The following is a 21,217-nucleotide window of genomic DNA, read 5'->3' on the forward strand; positions in this document are numbered from 1 at the left end:
GAATACAATAATAAGGATGATAACTTGAGATTATAATCGCGAGTAATGTTGTACTAGTGAGATCGATGTGATCAAAAGATTGATTTGATTAATTCCAATGGAATGACGTTGAATATATCGAGTGAAGGACTCGTGACAATAGTAGTGCGTCTCGTGATGGACTCGATGAGTTGAGTGAGGATTCCTGCATTGTCCTTCCAATTTATACAAATACAGTACATATATTACAAGAGAAATTGTCACAATTACCAATCATAACAGACCCTATTGATCTAGTTATGATTGAGGAAATACTGAAAAATATTATCGCTTTATTGTTTTGTTTTGACAACAAAACATACATATTAATGTGTGTCACTCATTTAATGCTGAGTGGTATGATTGCTATAACCATTTCTGCCATATTATATTCGGATGTTAGAGTAATGGCTCATCAGAAAAGTAGGGGTTTTTGAAGTATGGCTATATCTTTCAATATACAGACAATTTCCTGAACTAATCATATTATCAGTGAGAATGTTTTAAGACAAGCCATAAACCAAGAAAACTTAAAACTACCATAAAGTGTTTACTTTGGTTAAAAATCTTCCTTCAACTCATAATGAAGATAAATTTTGAGGGTAGTTGGGAAAAAATCTTTATGTACGCGACCTCCATAAGTGACTAAATTTTCAAAAGCTTTTAGTGATTTGATACGATTTGCCCAGGAAGCCACCGCAATGTCATCGTTAACTTTCTATGGAAAACCGTGCCAAGAGAGAAAGAGACCATTTATGTTTCAAGGCAGAATATATCGTTGGTCCCTATTAAAAAAGTCGGATCTGAAATTTTGTCATTTTCGGATTATTACGTAAAAGTTGTTTAAACACTAAACATTTATACCACAATCACAGTTTTTTTTGTTTGTTTGAAAAATTTCGAGATACTCATGTTAAAAATGACGGATCTACCGAGAGTGTCCGAATAACAATTTCGGTTCTTACCAACCGACATTGTTGGCTGGGCGTGGGTGAGCAAGTTGTGTCGAATCTGACAGTTGCTGCTATGTTCACCGGACAGACGGATGTTTTTATAAACGTTTAGAAAAGTTTCTATAACCCGTATTTTTATTCATTATGGCAAACAATAGGTCACAAAGGATATTTGATGAAACATCTTTGATTGCTCGTACTGAAAAATAGCATTTTGCAGATCCGACTTTTTTAATAGGGACCGACGATATTATACTCTACAACAGTGTGGATGAATTCTAGTAATTCTTTTGCTATGTTCACAACTCTCTGCCGTGATTCAATAACGAACAGTTTATTTTGTAACAATTTTATTTGGTCCCAAATTCGGAAGTGTAGCACTGCAATATCATCATTAACCTACGATAGAAAATGGTATCAAGAAAAGGGGACCATTTATGTTTAAAGACGGAATATTTATTCAACTCAACAATGTGAATGAATAATTCTAAGAATTCTTTTGGTATGAATTTACAACTCTCCGCTGTGCCGACGGATGTGCATTGCAAAATTCTCAATAGAGAACAGTTTATTTTGCAGCAATTATTTTACTTGGTCCCAGACATGAGTGTGTTTTCAGATTCGATAGCAGCTACCAGACGAGCCATTTTGAGAACCTAATTTTTTTTTAATAGTTAAGTTGGTGACATTTTCTGTTACCATTTAAATTAAATGTCGACAAATATATTTGTATTTATTGTGAGAGTCGTTCCGTGTTGCCAATTGAATGATATTGTCATCTCCAGTAAGTCAACTACTTCATGTTCAAGGAAAGAGATTTTATAGAACACTGAAACGCTGAAATTTTATGGCCATTTTGTAACATTTCTGTATATAAACACTCCGTCTGTTTAATTTACTACATCTATAATAAAAAAAATCAATCAATAAGTCACAAGATTTAAGAATGCAACAGAGCGTGACGATATTATCAAAATTTGATAACACACGGATGGCTTAACCGGTAATGAACATTGGCTGGAATCCAATGGATAGGGGTTCATGTCCCTTTTTTCAAAAATATTTTTCTAATAGCTATGTTTCTGACGTGTTCCAAATGATGTATATTAAATAAAGAATGCTACATTATTAAATCTCATGACTTATTTATTGAATAAAAAAATAGTTTATATCTCTGTCTATATAAATAAGTCAATTTAATTTATTTGTGAAGAGATAGACATGCTTCATGGAATTTAGAACAGGTGTCAATTATTAACAATTAGTCACATTCAGATTCAATTAATCAATACCTACTCAAAATCAATTTTAATATACTATGTTTTCTTCAACAGTACTTTACTCCCTACTTCTACTTCATTCCCAAAGCATCGCTGGCGGCTGTCATAATCGCAGCAGTCGTCTTCATGGTGGAACTTCATGTCATCAAACCAATATGGCAGACCAAAAGTACGTGCCTTGATCTAGTTTTAGACCCGTTTCACACGGGACACTTGTGCAAGATTTCGCATTTACACATAACTGAATGGGCGCGTTCAGACGGGGACATACGAGTATCGCGTTCATTTATATGTAAATGCGGAATCTCACCACACAGGTGTCCCGTGTGAAACGAGTCGAAGACCATTGAGTGTTTCACAAGCATACCCTTACAGAATAAGAAATACTCAAATATTATGTTAGAACCTAGCTTACTCAAAAATAACCAGAATGGACTTAGTTCACTATGCTTGTGAACACCCATATTATTGAAGCGCCTAGTTTCAAAAGCCCCTAAAACGGTTTTTGAAAATTTTTGAGTTAGTTATGTATTTAGATGGATATTTTTGTTACCTATATTATGGCCAAAGATTGAACTTTATAAAACGCCAAAAACCGTTAATACGTATGATCAAAAATTAGGGTAAATTTTTAATAAAGAATTAAAAAATAAATACATTAAGTTTACATATTTAAAAGATATAATTTTTTCTCATTTTTCTCAGAACTATCTAAAATCGTTTTAGGGGCTTTTGAAACTAGGCGCTTCATATATTTATATCATCCACCAAGAACATCTTCTGAAAAACTTCATAACTAAAATATTTCTTTCACAGATGTCCTTTTATCTTATCTTTTATCTATTGATGTGATTTTAACATCTAAATTAGAATAAATTTGTTGATATATGATTAACACCAATAAAACACTGGAATTGTTACTGTTAATAAATAGAATGGTTTGAAAATAGATATGCAAGAATAATCAGTTCCCATTGCTTTAATATTAAAATCATTTTAACTGGGTATTAACACCCCATTTTTATGACGGAATCTGGACGCTCCCCATTGGCGTGCGATCGTAAAAAAACAATTTTCCACACATTTCTTTAGCATTACCCGGGATTCACAGAGTTCATTTCTCCTTTTTTGAAAGTTTTTTTAGTATTAAGTATCTGCCTTTCAGCAACCTGTACACATACTTTATAACGAGATAATATGTATTTCATTGTTCCGACACACGGCGTAACGTTAGACTGTACCGACCTCCATGTCGAAGCAGTTAGACGCATTCTAAATATCGCTACCTGAAAGTAACAGTGAGATAAGTCAAATATACTAGTTTCAAGATAATTGAACTTTAATGTTTATGTCATACAAATGAAATAGTTAACTACATGTTTGTTTTGTATTTTCTGCGGTTTATAATAGATTTTATTGGTTTCTCTATTACCTAAAGATGTCGCTAGTTGATGACGTGCCATGTGAACTTCTCAGAATTTTGATACGCTAACATTCAACTGATCAGACAATTGATTATAATTTACAATTCTAAAAGTTAATCAAATGTCAGAATCAGGATCACGCATTGGTTATAGGACTTTTTTAGTTAGTTGGAACAGTGAAGTATGTCTTAAAGTTTACATGCATCGACAGGTATTTGGAAAAAGTATTTTAACAACTGTATATCGGTTAATAGTATACTCAAACGCATGAATAACCTTACCTGCGATATATTTCTTGTCTGAATCTTCGATAATGCATACCTAGATGTTGTTGTTCTTTTTTAAAATACATTTATCTATTTGAAATAACTATTATATAAATAAAGTTTTTAACATCATTTTCAGAAATTGATGTGATACCAGCAGTTGTGACCTTCTTATCATGTCTCCTCATTCGTTTGGAGCTTGGAATCGTCATAGGAATCTCCGTAAATTTGTTATTCTTGCTATATGCCTCCGCCAGACCGAGTGTACATGTCAACAAAGCAGTGGTGAGTCTAATAAATATTATTATTTATGAAGGTAGCATAATTCGTCTGGCTTTGGTTTGAAAATCAACGGGAGAAAACCAAAGTTTTGTGTAATAGCAGCTCTCCTGATCCAGATTTCCCCCTGATTACCGAAAGACAAAACATTAAGAATGTCAACAGCTTCAAATATCTGGTTGTACACATTACGGGAGATAGCATTTTGCAAAGAGAGTTCTGCCTTTAGCAACATTTAACTCAATGCTGAGTGTGTGTGACTCACGGCTGTACTTGGTTAAAATCAAATGCTGCCTATTCAACACATGCATTCTGATGCTTTATGGTAGCGAATCATGACACCTTACAAAACTCAGAGCAACCGTATACTGAGCTTCGAGAACAGATGTTTGCAATGGATACTGTGTGTGTGGTGGGTATGACTTTTGGAGTAACAAGGAGATAAGAGCGATGTTGGACTTGGCTCGGCCATATGCCTGTGTAGAGGTTTTACACAACTCTACAACTGACATGCTATTATCTATGCGCATTGCTAGAGCATAGACAATAATGCAACGGAAACATACATAGTTGTCAATAAGAGTTTCCAAATGTAGACGTTCCGAGCAGCTCGTCCGTTCCATTAAATTATCTAAATTTAAAAGTATTATTATAAACCTGCACTTGTCAATACATAAATTAATATACTCTTGTTTTATCCTACCATGTAATACGTAATTGTGCTTCATACTAAATATAAAACAATATAAACGCCCACATGTGTTTCTGTAAATGAGACCCATACTATATCACACACAATCGCAACCATCTGAAAAATATATTAACGGTATGATTCCAACTTCGAACACGCCCTGATACCTGTTCTTCAAGACAACCTGCTTCCGGCATCCTGGAAGGCAGCTAAATACTATCTACAGACTGTATACAGCAAAGCTACGTGATGCTGGCATGATGGAAGAAGACTGACAAGCGACAGTGATATGCTCTAGCTAAGGGGCAAACATGATCGATGATCTTGGCTATTACAGTTAATGCAAAGACATTGGCTTCTCATCCTAGGTCTCTGGTTCCTGGTGGGGCCACCATGGAACATATTATTATTTTATGTGATTTTAGCCTTAGTATTACTGTGAAATATATAAACCTCGGATTTAACCTTGGATTGTATATGGTCAAAAGAAATTTCTGTGATGTGTGTCACTGGGTATTGTAATTGAGGCTTGCGGTATATGAAAACCAGCTCTAAAATTTTGTGTATACCCATTCCAGAGCATGCCGAGCGCTATAGAATACCTGGTCATCACACCCGATCGAAGCCTCGTGTTTCCTTCAGTGGAGTACGTACGAGGAGTCATCAGCAAAGCGGGAATCAAACATGCCATGTCAAGGCTCCCGGTTGTATTGGATGCTACACACATACAAGGCGCTGACTTTACGGCAGCCAGAGTAAGTTTAAATTACTTCTTACGAAATATGCTCAAGATAATATACTCCATATGAGGCATTTAGGGAACTGGCTTGCCCTACTAGGTATTGTATAACAAGCTAAATATCTTGAGTGTGGAAAAATATGGGATAAACTTAAACACGTGTTAAAGAATATGCTTTTTTCAATAGTTAACAATATATATTTTAGTTCGTCACGTTATTGTAACGTGCTTTTAATCTTTGAGAACAGCTGATGCGGTTTTTTTTACTTGTCAGGCCATAAACTACGCTGCTTCATAGCTTTGGTCCATGGCAATGGCTTCTAGATTTCTATTCATTAATCTGTTCTGTGGAGGTATTTATTTTAATGATAAGTTCACAATTCAATGTATGATGTACAACGTTTTTGCGTTTCAAGTTTAAATGATACCTATTTTTATTGGTCGATAAATCCTTCATTGTTAAGTTTTAGATCATTACAAATTGCGTGGAATTGCACATTGAATATCAGTGACGTCCCATGTGGATAGACAGGTCATGCATTGCTTAGGGGCCGCAAATGAAAGAATGAATAAAAATATTACAATTTATTGTCTTCTATTATTTGTCAATGTATTATCAGTGATGGTTTCCCATGAAGGAGGCGATTCAGTCGCTCGTTAAAAAGTGCTTAGTTTAAACAATAAGAGAAGCATAAAATTCCTGGTAATCGAATGTTTATTTTGTAATACCCAATGACAGCTTATCGCAAAAGCAAAATTTTAACAAAGAGGCATCTAAACTTGCCAGCGCCTTAGACTTCAACGTACCGAAATATACCATTGTTTGAGAGTGGGTTTCGTAAAATACTCTAATCTTCAGTATAAACATATGAGTACCTTGGTATCAAGGTGGGACAAACACCACCTCCCACTAAATTCATGTTTTAATTGATTATGGTAGTGCAAGTGATCCTCTTTTCAAAAAATCCACCAAAAGTATCAAAAACGGTGGTTTTAATAGATATTTTTGAGTTTAAAGTTGGTGTGTTATATGAAAAACGGACACTTTTCACACATGTTTGCGAGTCTCCTGTAAAATTTTGTAAATGGCTTATGTCCCACTTTGATACTAAGCTACTCATATATTTGTCATTATTTTACTTTACGAGCTGTTTGTTGGCGAATTTACAATCTGCCTGTAAAGTCGCCCAGTGTAATCATTGAACAAGCTAACAGATTGTAAACAATATACAGAGAAAAGTTGAAAGCCGGTCAACTTGACACGCTACACGCCGGCATGTGGGCCTACTACGTCTGCGCAGTAGAGCGTAGTAGCAACCTCCCGGTAAAAAAACGAACTACGTTCTGTCAAAATAGTCGCTGGCTTGTGGTTTCTCAGCGAATGGAAAGTTTTGTGTGTCATCATCACAATCGCAGTGGCTGAATCGCCCGCTTTTAAATTCGCCAAATTCGCCAACAAACAGCTTGTAAAGTAGTAGCTCAATGTAATTGACGCTTTATACATATAAATAAAGGCGACACACGTGTGTCTCCATCTGAACGCGCCCATTCATTCATGTGTAAATGCAGCGGTGTCTGCAGTGGTGTACACAAATGCACTGTGTCTGGACACCGGTGTCTCATATGAAACGGCTCTAAAACTGAAAGTGGATGGCATTCTAAATCTGCCCAAGGGACGGCACTTTGCCTACTGTTTTAAGAGATTTTGATAATATGTGGTCCCAAGCCATTTTAGGGAGGGTCATCCCGGGATTTCAGCATTCAAATTATTGTATTTTGATTTTTTTAACCATGATGAAGCAGAAAGATCATTTAGTGTAGAATACTATCAAATTCTTCTGGCAATGCAGGCGACTCATTTAGGTATTGGTATTGTTACTTTCAAATGACACTAACACCGTTGCAATTAGCAATGACAGATGAGAATGTCCGTCCACTACCATAATTTTTTTTCTGCTTCAAATGTCAAACGAAATTCTCCGATTAAAAAACTAATCATAATACAATTCTTTTCCAGGGCATCAAATCACTGATCGATGACTTCCACGTGCGAGGGCAGTCGTTAATTTTTTACAATCTTAAACCTTCAATCGTGGACATATTCCAGGGTGTCCAACCGAGGGAATTCAAGTCCAGTAGGTGTCCGGCGGCCCTGGACATTTTGCTAAAGCAGGCGCTCGCTTCGGCCAACAGTTCTGACAACTTGAGCACTATTACTGCACAGATATGAAAAACATAGGATTAACTAATTTAAGAAAGTTTAAAATATTTTTTGAAGAGTCGATAAGATGTCGAAGAAGTATAAGTTGTATATTATATTTTTATCTACCATGACATGTTAATGATCCCTAATAGAGAGATAATTCACTTTGGGTGAAATGATATATCTATCTCTTTGACCTAGGAGATTAATAAATAAGCCACAATAATATTAGAAGTGTCAGTTTAAAGCAATTACCTACGAATAAACAGTCTCCCATAAGTATTTATAACTTTATACCAATGATTTTTGTTACTGGTTTGAGCGTAGCCATACTTCTTATGGTTTTTGTGAAACTGCAGAAGTGAAATTGAGACCATCGAAATGTATAGATTGAATAAGGTTACTTTAAAGCAAAATTCTGAATTGAAAAAGCTTTATTGGAAATAACAAACACTTATTTAAAATGTTTAGTTATAATTAATTACTAATAAAACTTATGACTAAGCATTTAGAAGTGTCTAACGGCTTAATTACATTGGCAGACGTGCAGATCCAACCAGATCCATCGATCCAACCAACCAACGTCTTTACACTACATCATAGACTAGTATACTATATACTACACTACATATAAGCAATTACACGCGACAATTCGATCGCGTTGCTCCTTGCTTTTGATTGGTTTAAAATAAATATAGTGTTGCTATTATTAAAAATACAGGTTGACTGAAAACTATTTCTTCGTTAGATTGGTGGCTACACTAAACCGTTTTCCCGCGCAATTTTACTTCAAAACTCAGCTGTCAAACCTAGCGGGCGCATGTTCGGATATTTTCGTACGTTCTGGGCTATCTTCGCTTGCGAATGAATGGATCGTGACAGACGGAAATATAATTTGTTCCAATTTGCTCACGATCGTTCACGATCCCGGAAAACCATAGATAATAGATTTTGGCAATCGTGGCACACGATCGAGCCAGACTCAATCTGCCAATGTAATTTGAGCATAATGATGAAAAAAAAATTAAATATGAAGAAGCGTAGTGACAGATGAAAGGTTCAGCAAAGTATGTTAGTTGTGGACAAATACATTATTTTTCTTTCAAGTGTTATCTAAGAATGAAATGACAGATGAAAGGTTATCCTCTTAAAGGCTGAGAGGAAAGATAACAGGACAGAACGTTGGTTGCGAGCAATAACATTATTATTAACGTGTCAACTTTTATCTAAGAACAAGACGTGTTGTTTGTTTTATGGGCGTCAATTCTTACTTAGACAAATACACAATCATTGTTTGAGAATAAAATATGTAACTATACATTTTTTTTTTTAATTTGTATGATACTTTATAATTTAGATAAATAAAAGTAGGTTTATGACCATTTAACGGCTGTGACTGTGGCAAGAAATTGTGTGACCATATTGGTATCAAAATAAACATATTATATCCAAAAATAAATTGTTGGCAAAACACATATAACTGCTACAACTTAGTTATCATTTTTATGGAAAGGCAAAGGATTTATTTATACTCCCTTGTGAGTTGCAATATCGATTCAATACGGAAACAACTCAAAATTTCAATGTTTTGAGTTAATAATGCCATTCGATGTAGAAAGGGGTATATTTTATACAGTAGAATCTCAATTATTAGGACTGATAATTAATTATTGGGAATGAAGATAACCCAAATTGAAAAAATAATAAAACATCTATTAATTTTACTTCCAGATTCACGCTTTCACTAATTATAACATATTTTAAATTATTGTCTTAGAATAAGATATTAATTTGAGTTGTTTTTGTATAGAACTATGGTATCGATATGCTCTTTACAATGTAACAGTTTTGTATTTAGTGAAGTAAAAGACAATACTGTTTTCGTTGTTAAGCGAAGCATTATCACATTGCAACAAGATAAGGGTGATTATTGCCGATTTTTGTTCATGTCTTTGACCTATGACCGTGATCCTGGTTTTATATCAAGATATCCTTTCCACCCTTACGTTTAATAATTTTAAATCTAATTAAAGCAAATGACAGCTACACAAATTTGGGATTTTATGATAAGACTTTTTAGCTAATTTTTCAACAGTTTTTGACATAATATATGACTGATTACGACATCCTGGTTGTATAAGCTATCAGGGCTCTGATAGCATGAGGTGGTGTGCAGGCACTAATGTGATATTTCACTATAGTGCAGCTAATTTCAAGTATGACCAAACATACAGTGGTCGGTTTTGGTAAAGGCATTTCCAGTAGTGACAGTGAAATTAAATCACATTGATTGTAACCAGGATGCTCGATTTTATTTGATAATCAAAATGATGACCGTTCTAATGACAACTCAATTGAGTTTAGCTAATTTTTAATGTTTCAGAGATAACTTTCTTTCATGTACGAAAGAATATTCTTAAATGGAAGAACTCTATGACTAATGAATTTATTGTTGAAAGGTGTTCTAATTTGTGTGTTTGTTATCATATTATGATATCAAGATCGCTAAGGCCAAAAGGGTGTAATTGAAAATTCACAACTTTACAGCAGAGCAATTTGAGAATTTTATTGCTTTTTTCATACATTTTTCACCAGCCGTCTTATCAAAAATTATATTTGAAAATTAGTCACAGAATAACTCACTTAAAAGACACTTACGCCTCGCCTTGACTTTGGCCTTGTCCACGTGGCACGTTTTGATTCGTGCGCATTTCAGGTACATGTGACCTCATTGAGCCATCCACATGCACTCGCGCCGTGACGACTATCGCGCGCGGTCATGGTACAGGTGACCTCATTGAGGTGTACACATGCACTTGCGGCGAATCGTGGTGAGACACACGCAATGTGGACATGATCTTTGGCTTAGCAACCTTGATATAATGAAATATTCTTTCTTACATGAAAAATATCCATAATATACCAACTAAGTAACTATTTTATTGTTAACTATTATGTACTTTTAATGTCAGTATTAATTCTTTTTTTAAATTAATTACTTAGGGATCATAGATATTTAAAACTCTGCTGTGAAATTTAAAAAATACTTTTTCAATCTTTAACTTAGGTAACAACTTAAATTTTAATAATTTTATTTTGTCAATTAAGAAAAATATTTTATTGGAAGATGTACTTGTACTAAAAATTCAGAATGTTCACTAATGACAAACATTATTGAGTGATTCATGGTTTTATTCACTATGGTACGAGTAAATTTTGATTTTTACATTTATTTGTGACATCCTTAATTTATGTTATGTACTTACTGACATTATTGTCTCTGTTTTTGAAATGGGGCGAATATGCTGATGTCATTTTTCAACAACTTCTTTTTCTGTCAAAAACGTTTTTTTTTATTTTCCTGATTATTTTTTAATGTAAACAATGCCATAATAAAGATTTAGCAATTTTGCTTATTTCGTAATTTTCACTGATTTATATTGTAAAGTTGCATTGTTTCATAAATATTTTAAATATGGATTATTTTGTTATTCAGTTTTGTATCCATAATATATCTTATTTATGGATCAAACATTTTAAATAAAAATATTAGTTGATTAACAAGTAGGTAATGATCATTTTCATCAAATCAAACTCAAATGCGGCATGAAGTTGGAAGGCAATGTTTTATGGCACATTCGCCCTTTTACCAGAATGTGGCAATGCAAATTCACCTTTTACTTGTAATATTATATTCTTAACACATTCAGTGATTTTCCATGGTATTTATGTATTATAGAAAAATAAACAAAACACCTCAGTTTCATCAAAAATGGTTTATTCGCCCTTGTGCCAAAAACTGGGATTAGAAACCAAAACAAAATGACATTTATAATTATTACTTACATCCAAAATCTTGAGTCTCAGACATGGTGCAGGGTTGCTCTAATTCTCTCGGACCAGTGCATCTTTCCATTGGAGCCCTGCAGCAAGTAATTCGCTCTTGTAGGATCAGTAAACGATCACAGAAAATTAGCAGATTCCGTGGGATTCAACCATAAGGATCAATCACTAATAATTATGACTTCCATAAAAATAAATTATATTGTAATAATGATTTTATTGACTATTTTATGTTACCATAAAAGGCTGTCCACACATGATTTTGGGTATTTTTTAACCCCCCATCGTCACATAACCTTTTATCCCCCTGTCGTTATTACGTTACATTTTTGCAATGACATTAATATGGACGAAGCATCTGGAAAAAAAAATGACACTCACTTTTTTGTCTGTTCTAACCCCATTACAATAAAGGTGATATTGCTATAAATTCCCGATGCTTTTTGTTGGGTCTGCCGAATGGTTCGGTTCGAACGAGTTCGCTCAAATGAACATTGTCACTAGAAACACTGTTCTACCCCATTACAATAAAGGTGATATTGCTATAAATTCCCGATGCGTTATATCGCATAATGGATATTGCGTGATGTCTACCTACACATGTGCGAATGTCGCTATGTGCGAATTTACTTGCCAGCTACTGTATTGAGTGCGTTGTCCATTAATAATGTCATTGCATTTTTGACACCCCCCTAAACGTTAAAAAACAGAGTTTTTTTAAATATTTATCCTTAAATCCCTGATTCCCAATATTGTGTTTTCAGATCCTCTTATATTTTTTGTTTACTTTGTTTTCTGTGACCCCCTCTCCCCCATTCGTCACAAATAGAACACATAGAACAAATCTATAAACAAATACAGCGATGTTACATTTGTCTGAAAAAAATAATTTAATGTATCAAAAAGATTGTATAATTTGAATGTGAAAAAATTGATCAATAAATATTAATTCTTTTTGTACTTAATAAAACTTATTAATTGAATTAGCAATTACGCGGCAGAACTCCATTGTAGTGGTTTTAAGACAAGTTTTATTGCTAATTCTCCGATAATTCAGCCATAGCCCAAAATCACTCAATTATTATAGAATTAACAAAAAAACTCTGCTTCAAAACCATTAATATATAATTACAAGATAAAAAGAACTTTTTATATACGTTTTTAAATTTTCTGTTGAATCATATAAACTTGACTTGACTAGCTTAAACGATCAAAAAAATTTGTATTGATAGAAATAATACTGAAATGACATTTTGACATTCATATTGATTTACATAGTATCGCACGTATATATTAATAATTTAGTTGCTAAGACCATCGGCTTAGCAACCAATAATGGTGTAGAAATGACTTTTCATACAAAATAGAATTAACTGAAAATGAATTCAATTCTACTTAAAGATGGCTAACAGTATTAAAAAAATGCATTGGCATCATGTTCTGATATATTCTAAAAGTTTCAAATGTCTAGCTAGTCGGGAAGTTAGTTAAAAATCGATTGGAAGATTGTACCGGACAAAGAACCACCGGACAAATAAGAATACGAGCAAAGAAAAACATTGTAAAAATACATAATTTTGTGATATTTAGTTATATTAAATAATATTTTTATGTGATGTTATGTAATATCCGGGACCAGGTGAAGGAATTTATTATAATAATTGTAAACCAAGTACTTGAATTCTACTACATACTCGAAACGGATTTGAATTGTGAATTGTAATTTTATTTTTTTTTAAATTGTAGTAAGTACTTAATTAAGCCACATGGATGTGTTTAATAAAATTGACAAATTGGCTACATGTCAAAAAATGAGCAAAATTAGAGAAAATGACAACTGCGCATCTATTCTATACACAAGGCTGCTATCGGCGTCTATCAAGGGTAGTTTATCATAGTTATGTATTGAGGTACAGTGGAACCTCTCATAATGAGCATAATTCGTTCCAGAATCTTACTCGTAATGTGAAACACTCAAACAATTTTACCCATATAAATTAATGTAAAATACAATCCATGCCGAAAAAAATACTTACTCAATTTTTTTTATTTGTATATCGTCGGTGTTTTGTAAAAAGGGTGAATTAACCAAAATGCTATTTTACAGGAGGAGGATATTTAACTATTGATGTTTATTTGTTTATGACCTGTGGATGATTATAAATATCTAACAAGTTTATAATAAAGCTTAGAAAGAACTGTCATTATAATAGGCATTATTATATAATATTTTAAAAGGCCTAATATGTCACATTCGCTTTTTATTCGTAATTTTAATTAATTTAATTTTAGTCGATTATCGTTTTTAAGTACTTTCCTGTGGAGATACAAATTCGCCGTTTTTACACAACAAAGCTAGTGGGGTACATATTGTATTTTCATTAAAATCTCGATTTCGCTAAAATGGTTGATTCGCCCTTTTTACAAAACACCGACGATATAGTCAAAGAAAATAACCTATTATTTATGAATTTATGACAATAACTAATTCTTTTTTACTAGAAAGCTGTCTAAATAAATTTGTTTTTGCCGACGCTTCAAAATTTCGTGAAAATGTGACACAGCATTATCATTGAATAAATTTGTAGCGTGCATAGCCACCGCCTTATTAGGGTGATGCTTCTCAATAAACGACACAACAGTTTCCGATGCTTTCAGCATTTCTCTTATTGCACTAGAAGATTGTTGGTTTGCTACCTCCTCCTCCATTGACAAACTCTTCTCCACAATTTATTGCTGTGAAACACGCACTGACACAATGGCGCAGAATGTCCCAGCGCACAAGTCAGTGACGTGAAGAGGGGACTTCCCCTTTCCGCGTCACTCATTATAGTCATTATTCAAAATGTCGCTCGTTAAGGGAGTCATTTTTTTAAAAATTTCTTTTTTATGTTTGTTATGAGAGGTTCCACTGTATTATGCAATAAGTTGGCCGTCTAAACTGTCTATCTCGCTCTAAAAATTAACACAGCCAAGAGAGGTGCTGTTAAAACATAGCACTTTTTATTGCCTCAATACATAAATATGATTAACTACCCTCAATTGCAGCCTTGTCTATAGAATAGACCCACTAAAACAATAAAGCATTCATATTATATTTAAGTTATTGAAGCCGCATTGACACGGTCCAAGTACAATCCAAGTACACTTGGACTGAGTGCCATCCAAGCGACATATTCATACTAATTATTCCTATCCAAGCTAACTTGGATGAGTAGGTCGCGGTCTGAGTAGCTTGGATAGGAATAATTAGTATGAAGCTGTCGCTTGGATGGCACTCGGTCCAAGTGTACTTGGATCGTACTTGGACCGTGTCAACGCGCTTTAAGCCAAAAGGCGTAAAAGAGACAATTTGTAGCTTTACAGGAGAAAAATATATATAATAGGATAATTTAAGCAATGTGTCCAAAATGCCTGATATTGTAATTCAAAAATTTATTATATTACACTCATTCAATCTCTTTGCAGTTTGGCAAATTTTCATTATATTATTATGTGGGTTATTAAATTTACAATATTCATCAATTGCCAAAATATAGCACTTTTTGTAAATAATCAAAAAAGCACTCTTCATATATACCGAACTGATGTGATTGATGTCTGAAAATTGTAAACAATATTCATTTACGCCTACATGCCTTGATTAAATGCTATTATGCACGCTCACTGGAAATACTGAATTACTTTCGTAATAATTTAATTTTAAAAGCTATGTCCCCAAAGAACAAAGCGCCATCGATTGATACAACATTTCTTAATTATAATTAATCATGTTCTTATAGTGCGACACCCATTGAAATAGTTAATCACTTATGCAAAAACCTATCACTTTGTAATAATTTCAATTTACAATAATTTAAATTGTTCCTGAATCACTTAAAAATTATGAAAAAAAACTGAAAAAACTGTCAATAAAATTTTATTTAAAAAAGAATTTTGTTTTTTTTTTATTTACTGTCTCTAATTGGAAGCTTATCGTCGCTGCATAGTCAATATATCATATGTGACGTTTGGCACATTCTGAGATAATCGAAAAAAAGTGTTTTAAAAAATAACCAAAAATATTTTCTTACAATTTTTTTTTTAATAAATTAGAAAAAAATATTTCACTTGTTATTAAACTATAATTTTTTTTTAAATATCACTATTTCAACATAAAGAAAACAATTTACAGATTTTTCTGCACATACGACTTATTCTGTGCATAATTTGTGAACATACGATATATTCTTCTAGACTGACACAATATTTTGGGATCTACATTAAAATGAGTTACTAAAATGAACACTACTTATTACAAGAATTTATTTTATAATAAATATCTAATATTGTCTTTGTTATAATTATAATAATATGGTGTATGCTTAAGGCTATACCTCAGCTGGGGCACGGTTCTGTTTATTTTTCTATTAGTAACAATAACAATATATTCATTGACATGTTTTCTTTTTAGAGTAAATGGGTAACGTTTTTTAGTCATCTTTGCACGATTTAAGAATTAATACCCCCGTCGCCATCACGAAACAAATTGACGTGTTCACAGCTCAACGTTCGCTCTCCAATTGCCAGCGAGTCCAAAATTTCGTCGCACCTATAGTTGAAAATTATTTGCCGTTTCACTGAAGCCTCTTAAGAAAATTATAAGTACCAAAAAAATATTTTCTGTCCTAAGTGGAGCAAATTATGGATGTCTTTAGAGTGAAGGTAATATTAACATACTTATTTAGGATAATGGTTATTACCTAATATTGTGTCTTCGCATTGAAAAAACAACATGCATATTTTGCGAACCATGGCATTGAACTCACAACCCACTGCTCAGAAATGGGTGTTTATCAACCAAGCTTCCACGCGTATGGCTTTATACACCAAAATAAAATTCATTAATAACATTTAGGTAATAAATAAAATAAAATCATTGTTTTTGCAAGGTCATTCAATAAACTAAACTTTTTGTATGAATATTAATACGATATTCCCCGCGCAATTGGTGCATAACCCAAAAGACATGCTTGACAATTATCGCAATATTATTGACCATGGATTTCCAAACTTATTTGGTCCACTGCCCCTTTTTCAGACAAAAACTCAACACAAATCTATAAGCAAAAAACAGAAAGATGCTACGGAAAATTTATGTTCTTTTGAGTACATATCTATATTTTTACCTACGGAACATACATAGTAAAGGAAGATGGTGTTATAAATCAGATGATGCCTATATTGAAAAATTATTTAATAAAATCAACCATAGTAAACATTCGCATTAAAAATGGAAAATTAAAAAAACTAAACATAAAAAAGGCAAATAACAATAAAAATAATCCTAATGAGAAGGACGAACCTGGTGTGCTGCCACCAATTTATTAATGATCGGTTCTATTTTTGCGACCGCGCTGAACCCATGTTCCACTAAATATGACAAAGGAAAAGCAATTGATTACTTTTGTACTATAACCCACAGTGGCGCACCCAGGATTTAATATTGGGGGGGGGGCCCAAGGAGGAGAATGTAAATTAGTTCCATAGGCTCTTTTTCTTCTTCACAGCCTAATTTATCGGTCTTTTGTCTATTGCACTCGGTGTAGCTACATCATGGTCCCCACATCCTGAAACGGGCCCTCAGGCTAGGATATTTGGCGGGCCCCCTACCTACCGTTAAGATTAAAGGCAGTGTGAAACACTACATTAACGTTTTTCAAATTGTGTTTTAGTTCAAATTAAGGGTACCTACTTATACAGTGAATTATTAGCGATTTTTAATACACCTACTTTAATAATGGAACCGTCGAATCAGAAAATATATTGCACAATTATATAATTTAAAAGGCATGAAATATAATAGCACCGCAGGCAACTTTTTTTTACTATTAAAGCTAATTTATGATGTGTGTTTATCTCACTTATCTGGTCAACCCGACACGCCGGGCCCCCCACAGTCCGGGCCCCCAGGCTAGATCCCTATCAGCCCTCCCCAGCCATGACCTACACCACTCCGGAATTCGGGTGGACACCGAGAATTTTGACAGTTCCATTAGGGATTGGGTTTATAAAAAAACCCGACATTAGTGTTTCAAAATTTTTGTGTTAGAAATTAAAATCTAAGATTTTTTCTAAAAAGGGTGCTGGGAATTACAAATAATTTTTTTCCGTGTTTTTATTTGTCTAAGCCCAAGGTATAAGTAGTTTATTGGCTTTCAATTTCAATGTTTAAAATCATTCTGATAATTTTTATGTTTGAGGGGTGCCCGGCCCCCTTGGCCCCCCCCCTGGGTGCGCCACTGATAACCCATAATCCAGGATAAAGTATAGGTATCTGCCTTATATCGGTATAATTTAGAAAATAAAACATATCAATGTTATAATGCTGTGTTTAGTGACATCCCTGACATACAAAATGCCGCCCCTGGGCAGGGCCATAATGTCGCCCCATTTTTTATCATCCATGCTCGTGTCGTTTCTGGTCACCAAGAACATCGAAGGGCAATGGACGTAAACTAGTCATCGCGAACCCGACAAAAGATGCAGCCCTGTTTAACCTTTTACGTTAATTAATACATTTTGTTTCCAACCAGTGAGCTGAAATTTTTTAAAGGAAAGATATCTTCGTTATTAAGTAGGTAGGTACTCAGTTTAGTTAGGTATTTCTATATATATTATACCAAATGATTCTCCTCGATTTGCCGCCCTTCGAGTAACTGCCGCCCCCAAGCGACGCTCAATCTGCCTACCCCCACGGGACGTCACTGTATGTGTTCATTTGGGAAATATAGAAATCACTATGATTTAACTGTAATTTACACAACACATGAAACATGTACGAATATTTTTTAGAAATTTTCTTCTACTTTGTTTTTGTTTCCACAGCCCCCTTATTTAGATTCATCACCCCCCAATTTTATCTGAGGCTACTGCCGGCCCCCTGAATTGCCCCAGCGCTTCCCAAGAGGCCCACTTTTGGAATCACTGTTATAAACGAATTAATGGATACTTTGGAGTTTATAAAACATCAATACTTACATCAGTTCTTAAAAGATGATTGCAGAAGGCATTATATCAATAAATATTGTGAAATGTGAATGTTTTTAATTAAAAACCATGACTTTTATGTTCACGTAAAGGTACTGTTAAGATCTGTCAAAATTATCCACAGTGAAAAATATATCGGATGTGCCTTGCACTACGGATTTTAAGTGAAATGAAATGATCGTATGTGCAACTTTTCTCACATACGACTAATTCAGATGCATTTTTAGAATAGCTGCACATATGATTTTTTTAATATCGTATTCATGCTCATGCTGCTCTCTCAGATTTTTTAAAATATGTAAGCATACGTTCAGACCGTGGAGAAAAAAAATCCACTTGAGTGGTATCATTAACTCATTTTGACCAAAAACTGCACATAGGTCATAATTGAATATGCAGCGCGTTATCTAAGAATTCACCGAGTGATGTTTTTGTGATAATGAGATCAATTCGCTTCAAATGTTGTTTATTTCTTAAATATGTATGGAATCTCTCTCAGAACAAGACAGAGATAAAATAAAACAAAACTTTTTCATTATTATAAATATTTATTCATTTAGTTTACAGTCCAATATTAAAAAGTACATCCAGTTTATTTTGTAATACACAAATGTAAGAGTGAAATAACACCAATAGACATTAAAATTTCGTTTCAGTTCCTTTTAGAATAATAATATATTTAATTTTTAAGTAAAACAGCATAATTTGAAATAATTAATTTTTACTACAAAACATCAAAAATTTAATAATTATTATTGTTAATGCCACCAATCGTTTCGAAAGAAGAAAAACGGTTATAGTCCAAAAGATATACCTAGAAAACGAAATGAAAATAAATTCAATTACAAAAAAAATCAATTGGTTTACGAAATATAAAAACAAGAAAAAAATTACTTTATTACAATCATTTTTTGAAATTAGAGAAAACATTTGACTAATTAAATTATTAACCATTTTCTTTTGATTTACAATAGTATTAAATGAAATTTTTCCTAATCATAAAACTGTCAATATTCTCGTATTTTATACTGAATATATTTTTATTATTATCCTACGACATGGGCAATATGTTGCCGGATTGTGACAATATTATTTTTAACAGTTTAATTTTTTTAAATCATAGGAAGTACGTAAATCATTATGACGACAAGTCAAAACGATAGCCGCTATTATGGCAGTGTTGTTTTTATTTCAAACTATCAAAATAACACAAAGATATATATTCCAACTGACATTATTATTGTAAATACAAAAAAAAAAATACAATATTTACACCCAAATTCAATAGTGACAGAAGTAAAATAATGCCACATTAATTAATAAGTGGCATGTGATATCATGAATTGATTTTATTTAATAACATGAGTGAATATTGCAACGTTATAAAGTTACTTTCAGTTGAATAGTGGCGATTGATTTACAATTATTTTAAATTGTGCCACTATTGAATTGAGGATATGAAATAATTTTTACGGAAACAAAGTGAATTATTAACTAAGCATTGTTTACTGAGTAATTAATACATAGTAATAATTTTTATTTAGTAGTGAAGTAAGGGGGAATTACATAGAATAGTGAAGTAATGCTAGTTATGTGCATATTTCCCCGTAAAGAAATATTTATTATGCCAGAGAACTTATTTAACATTTATTTTGAAATAGCTCCAGGTTTCGTAATCCTAATCAATTATATCTAAAAAAAAATGTATAGTACCTATAGATAAAATGATACACTGTAAATCTACTTAAACCTTTATTCTTAGTAGAAAGATATTTGGTTTCACTTCCCTTTAAACCTTAGGATTATTACAACGAATGAGCAGAACGAACATCTATTACATTGTAAATTATTCAATTTATCACAAATTTTGAAATGTGTCCATATTACATTAAAAACTGAGAAAGTTACGAAAAGTTCTTGACAAATTTTATCATGAAATGCAAATGGAGTTCGGTCATTTCAGAATTAGTGACCTAATAACATATTTTATTACGCGCTTAACTCTGCCAGCATTTATAACTTCATTCTATAAGTGAATATGTGTATTAATTAAGGCTCTAAGTACCAAAAAGTAGTATTGCTTGTGGTTACAAAATACTGAGTCATTGCAGTAAAATTGCATGAAGCAGACCTTTTTAAATGTGGTTTCAAAGTGTGAATCAATCTCGGCAGTTTCCAAGTGCCAACACACTGTCGTCAGACATTTTATATTGAATGCCGTTGACCACTGCAGTGGTACTTACACCATTATAAATAAAACACGCCAACGGACTTACAACGTCGCCAGATTTAAATATTTTGCTGTATTTTTTTGACTTGCTTGAGGCACTTGGACCGTAGTTGACGTTATTGGCGTTGGTATGTAGAACATTTTTCTATAAAAATGTCAGTTTTAATTTTTGTGGTACTTAGCGCCTTAATACACATAATTCAAGTGTTTTTCAACCTTTTCATAAAACATCACATTTGGCCAAAATCCCATGGCACACCAA

General features: G+C 33.1%; 1 protein-coding gene across 1 annotated transcript in view; it reads left to right on the forward strand.

Annotated features, from left to right (window-relative positions):
• LOC147070007 (sodium-independent sulfate anion transporter-like) overlaps positions 1-8,868 on the forward strand; it is a 36,047-nt gene extending 27,179 nt beyond the window's left edge. The window contains exons 8-11 of the mRNA XM_085949897.1: positions 2,306-2,420; positions 4,081-4,226; positions 5,490-5,666; positions 7,668-8,868. Coding sequence (XP_085806023.1) covers positions 2,306-2,420; positions 4,081-4,226; positions 5,490-5,666; positions 7,668-7,880 — 651 coding nt within the window. The 3' untranslated portion in view covers positions 7,881-8,868. The remainder of the gene's footprint in view (positions 1-2,305; positions 2,421-4,080; positions 4,227-5,489; positions 5,667-7,667) is intronic.
• The last annotated feature ends 12,349 nt before the right edge of the window (positions 8,869-21,217 follow it).

The sequence above is a fragment of the Rhyacophila brunnea genome, unplaced genomic scaffold (genome assembly GCF_057557595.1).
Source record: "Rhyacophila brunnea isolate RB1 unplaced genomic scaffold, BYU_Rbru_1.0 scaffold_22, whole genome shotgun sequence".
In the NCBI taxonomy this organism is placed as follows: domain Eukaryota; kingdom Metazoa; phylum Arthropoda; class Insecta; order Trichoptera; family Rhyacophilidae; genus Rhyacophila; species Rhyacophila brunnea.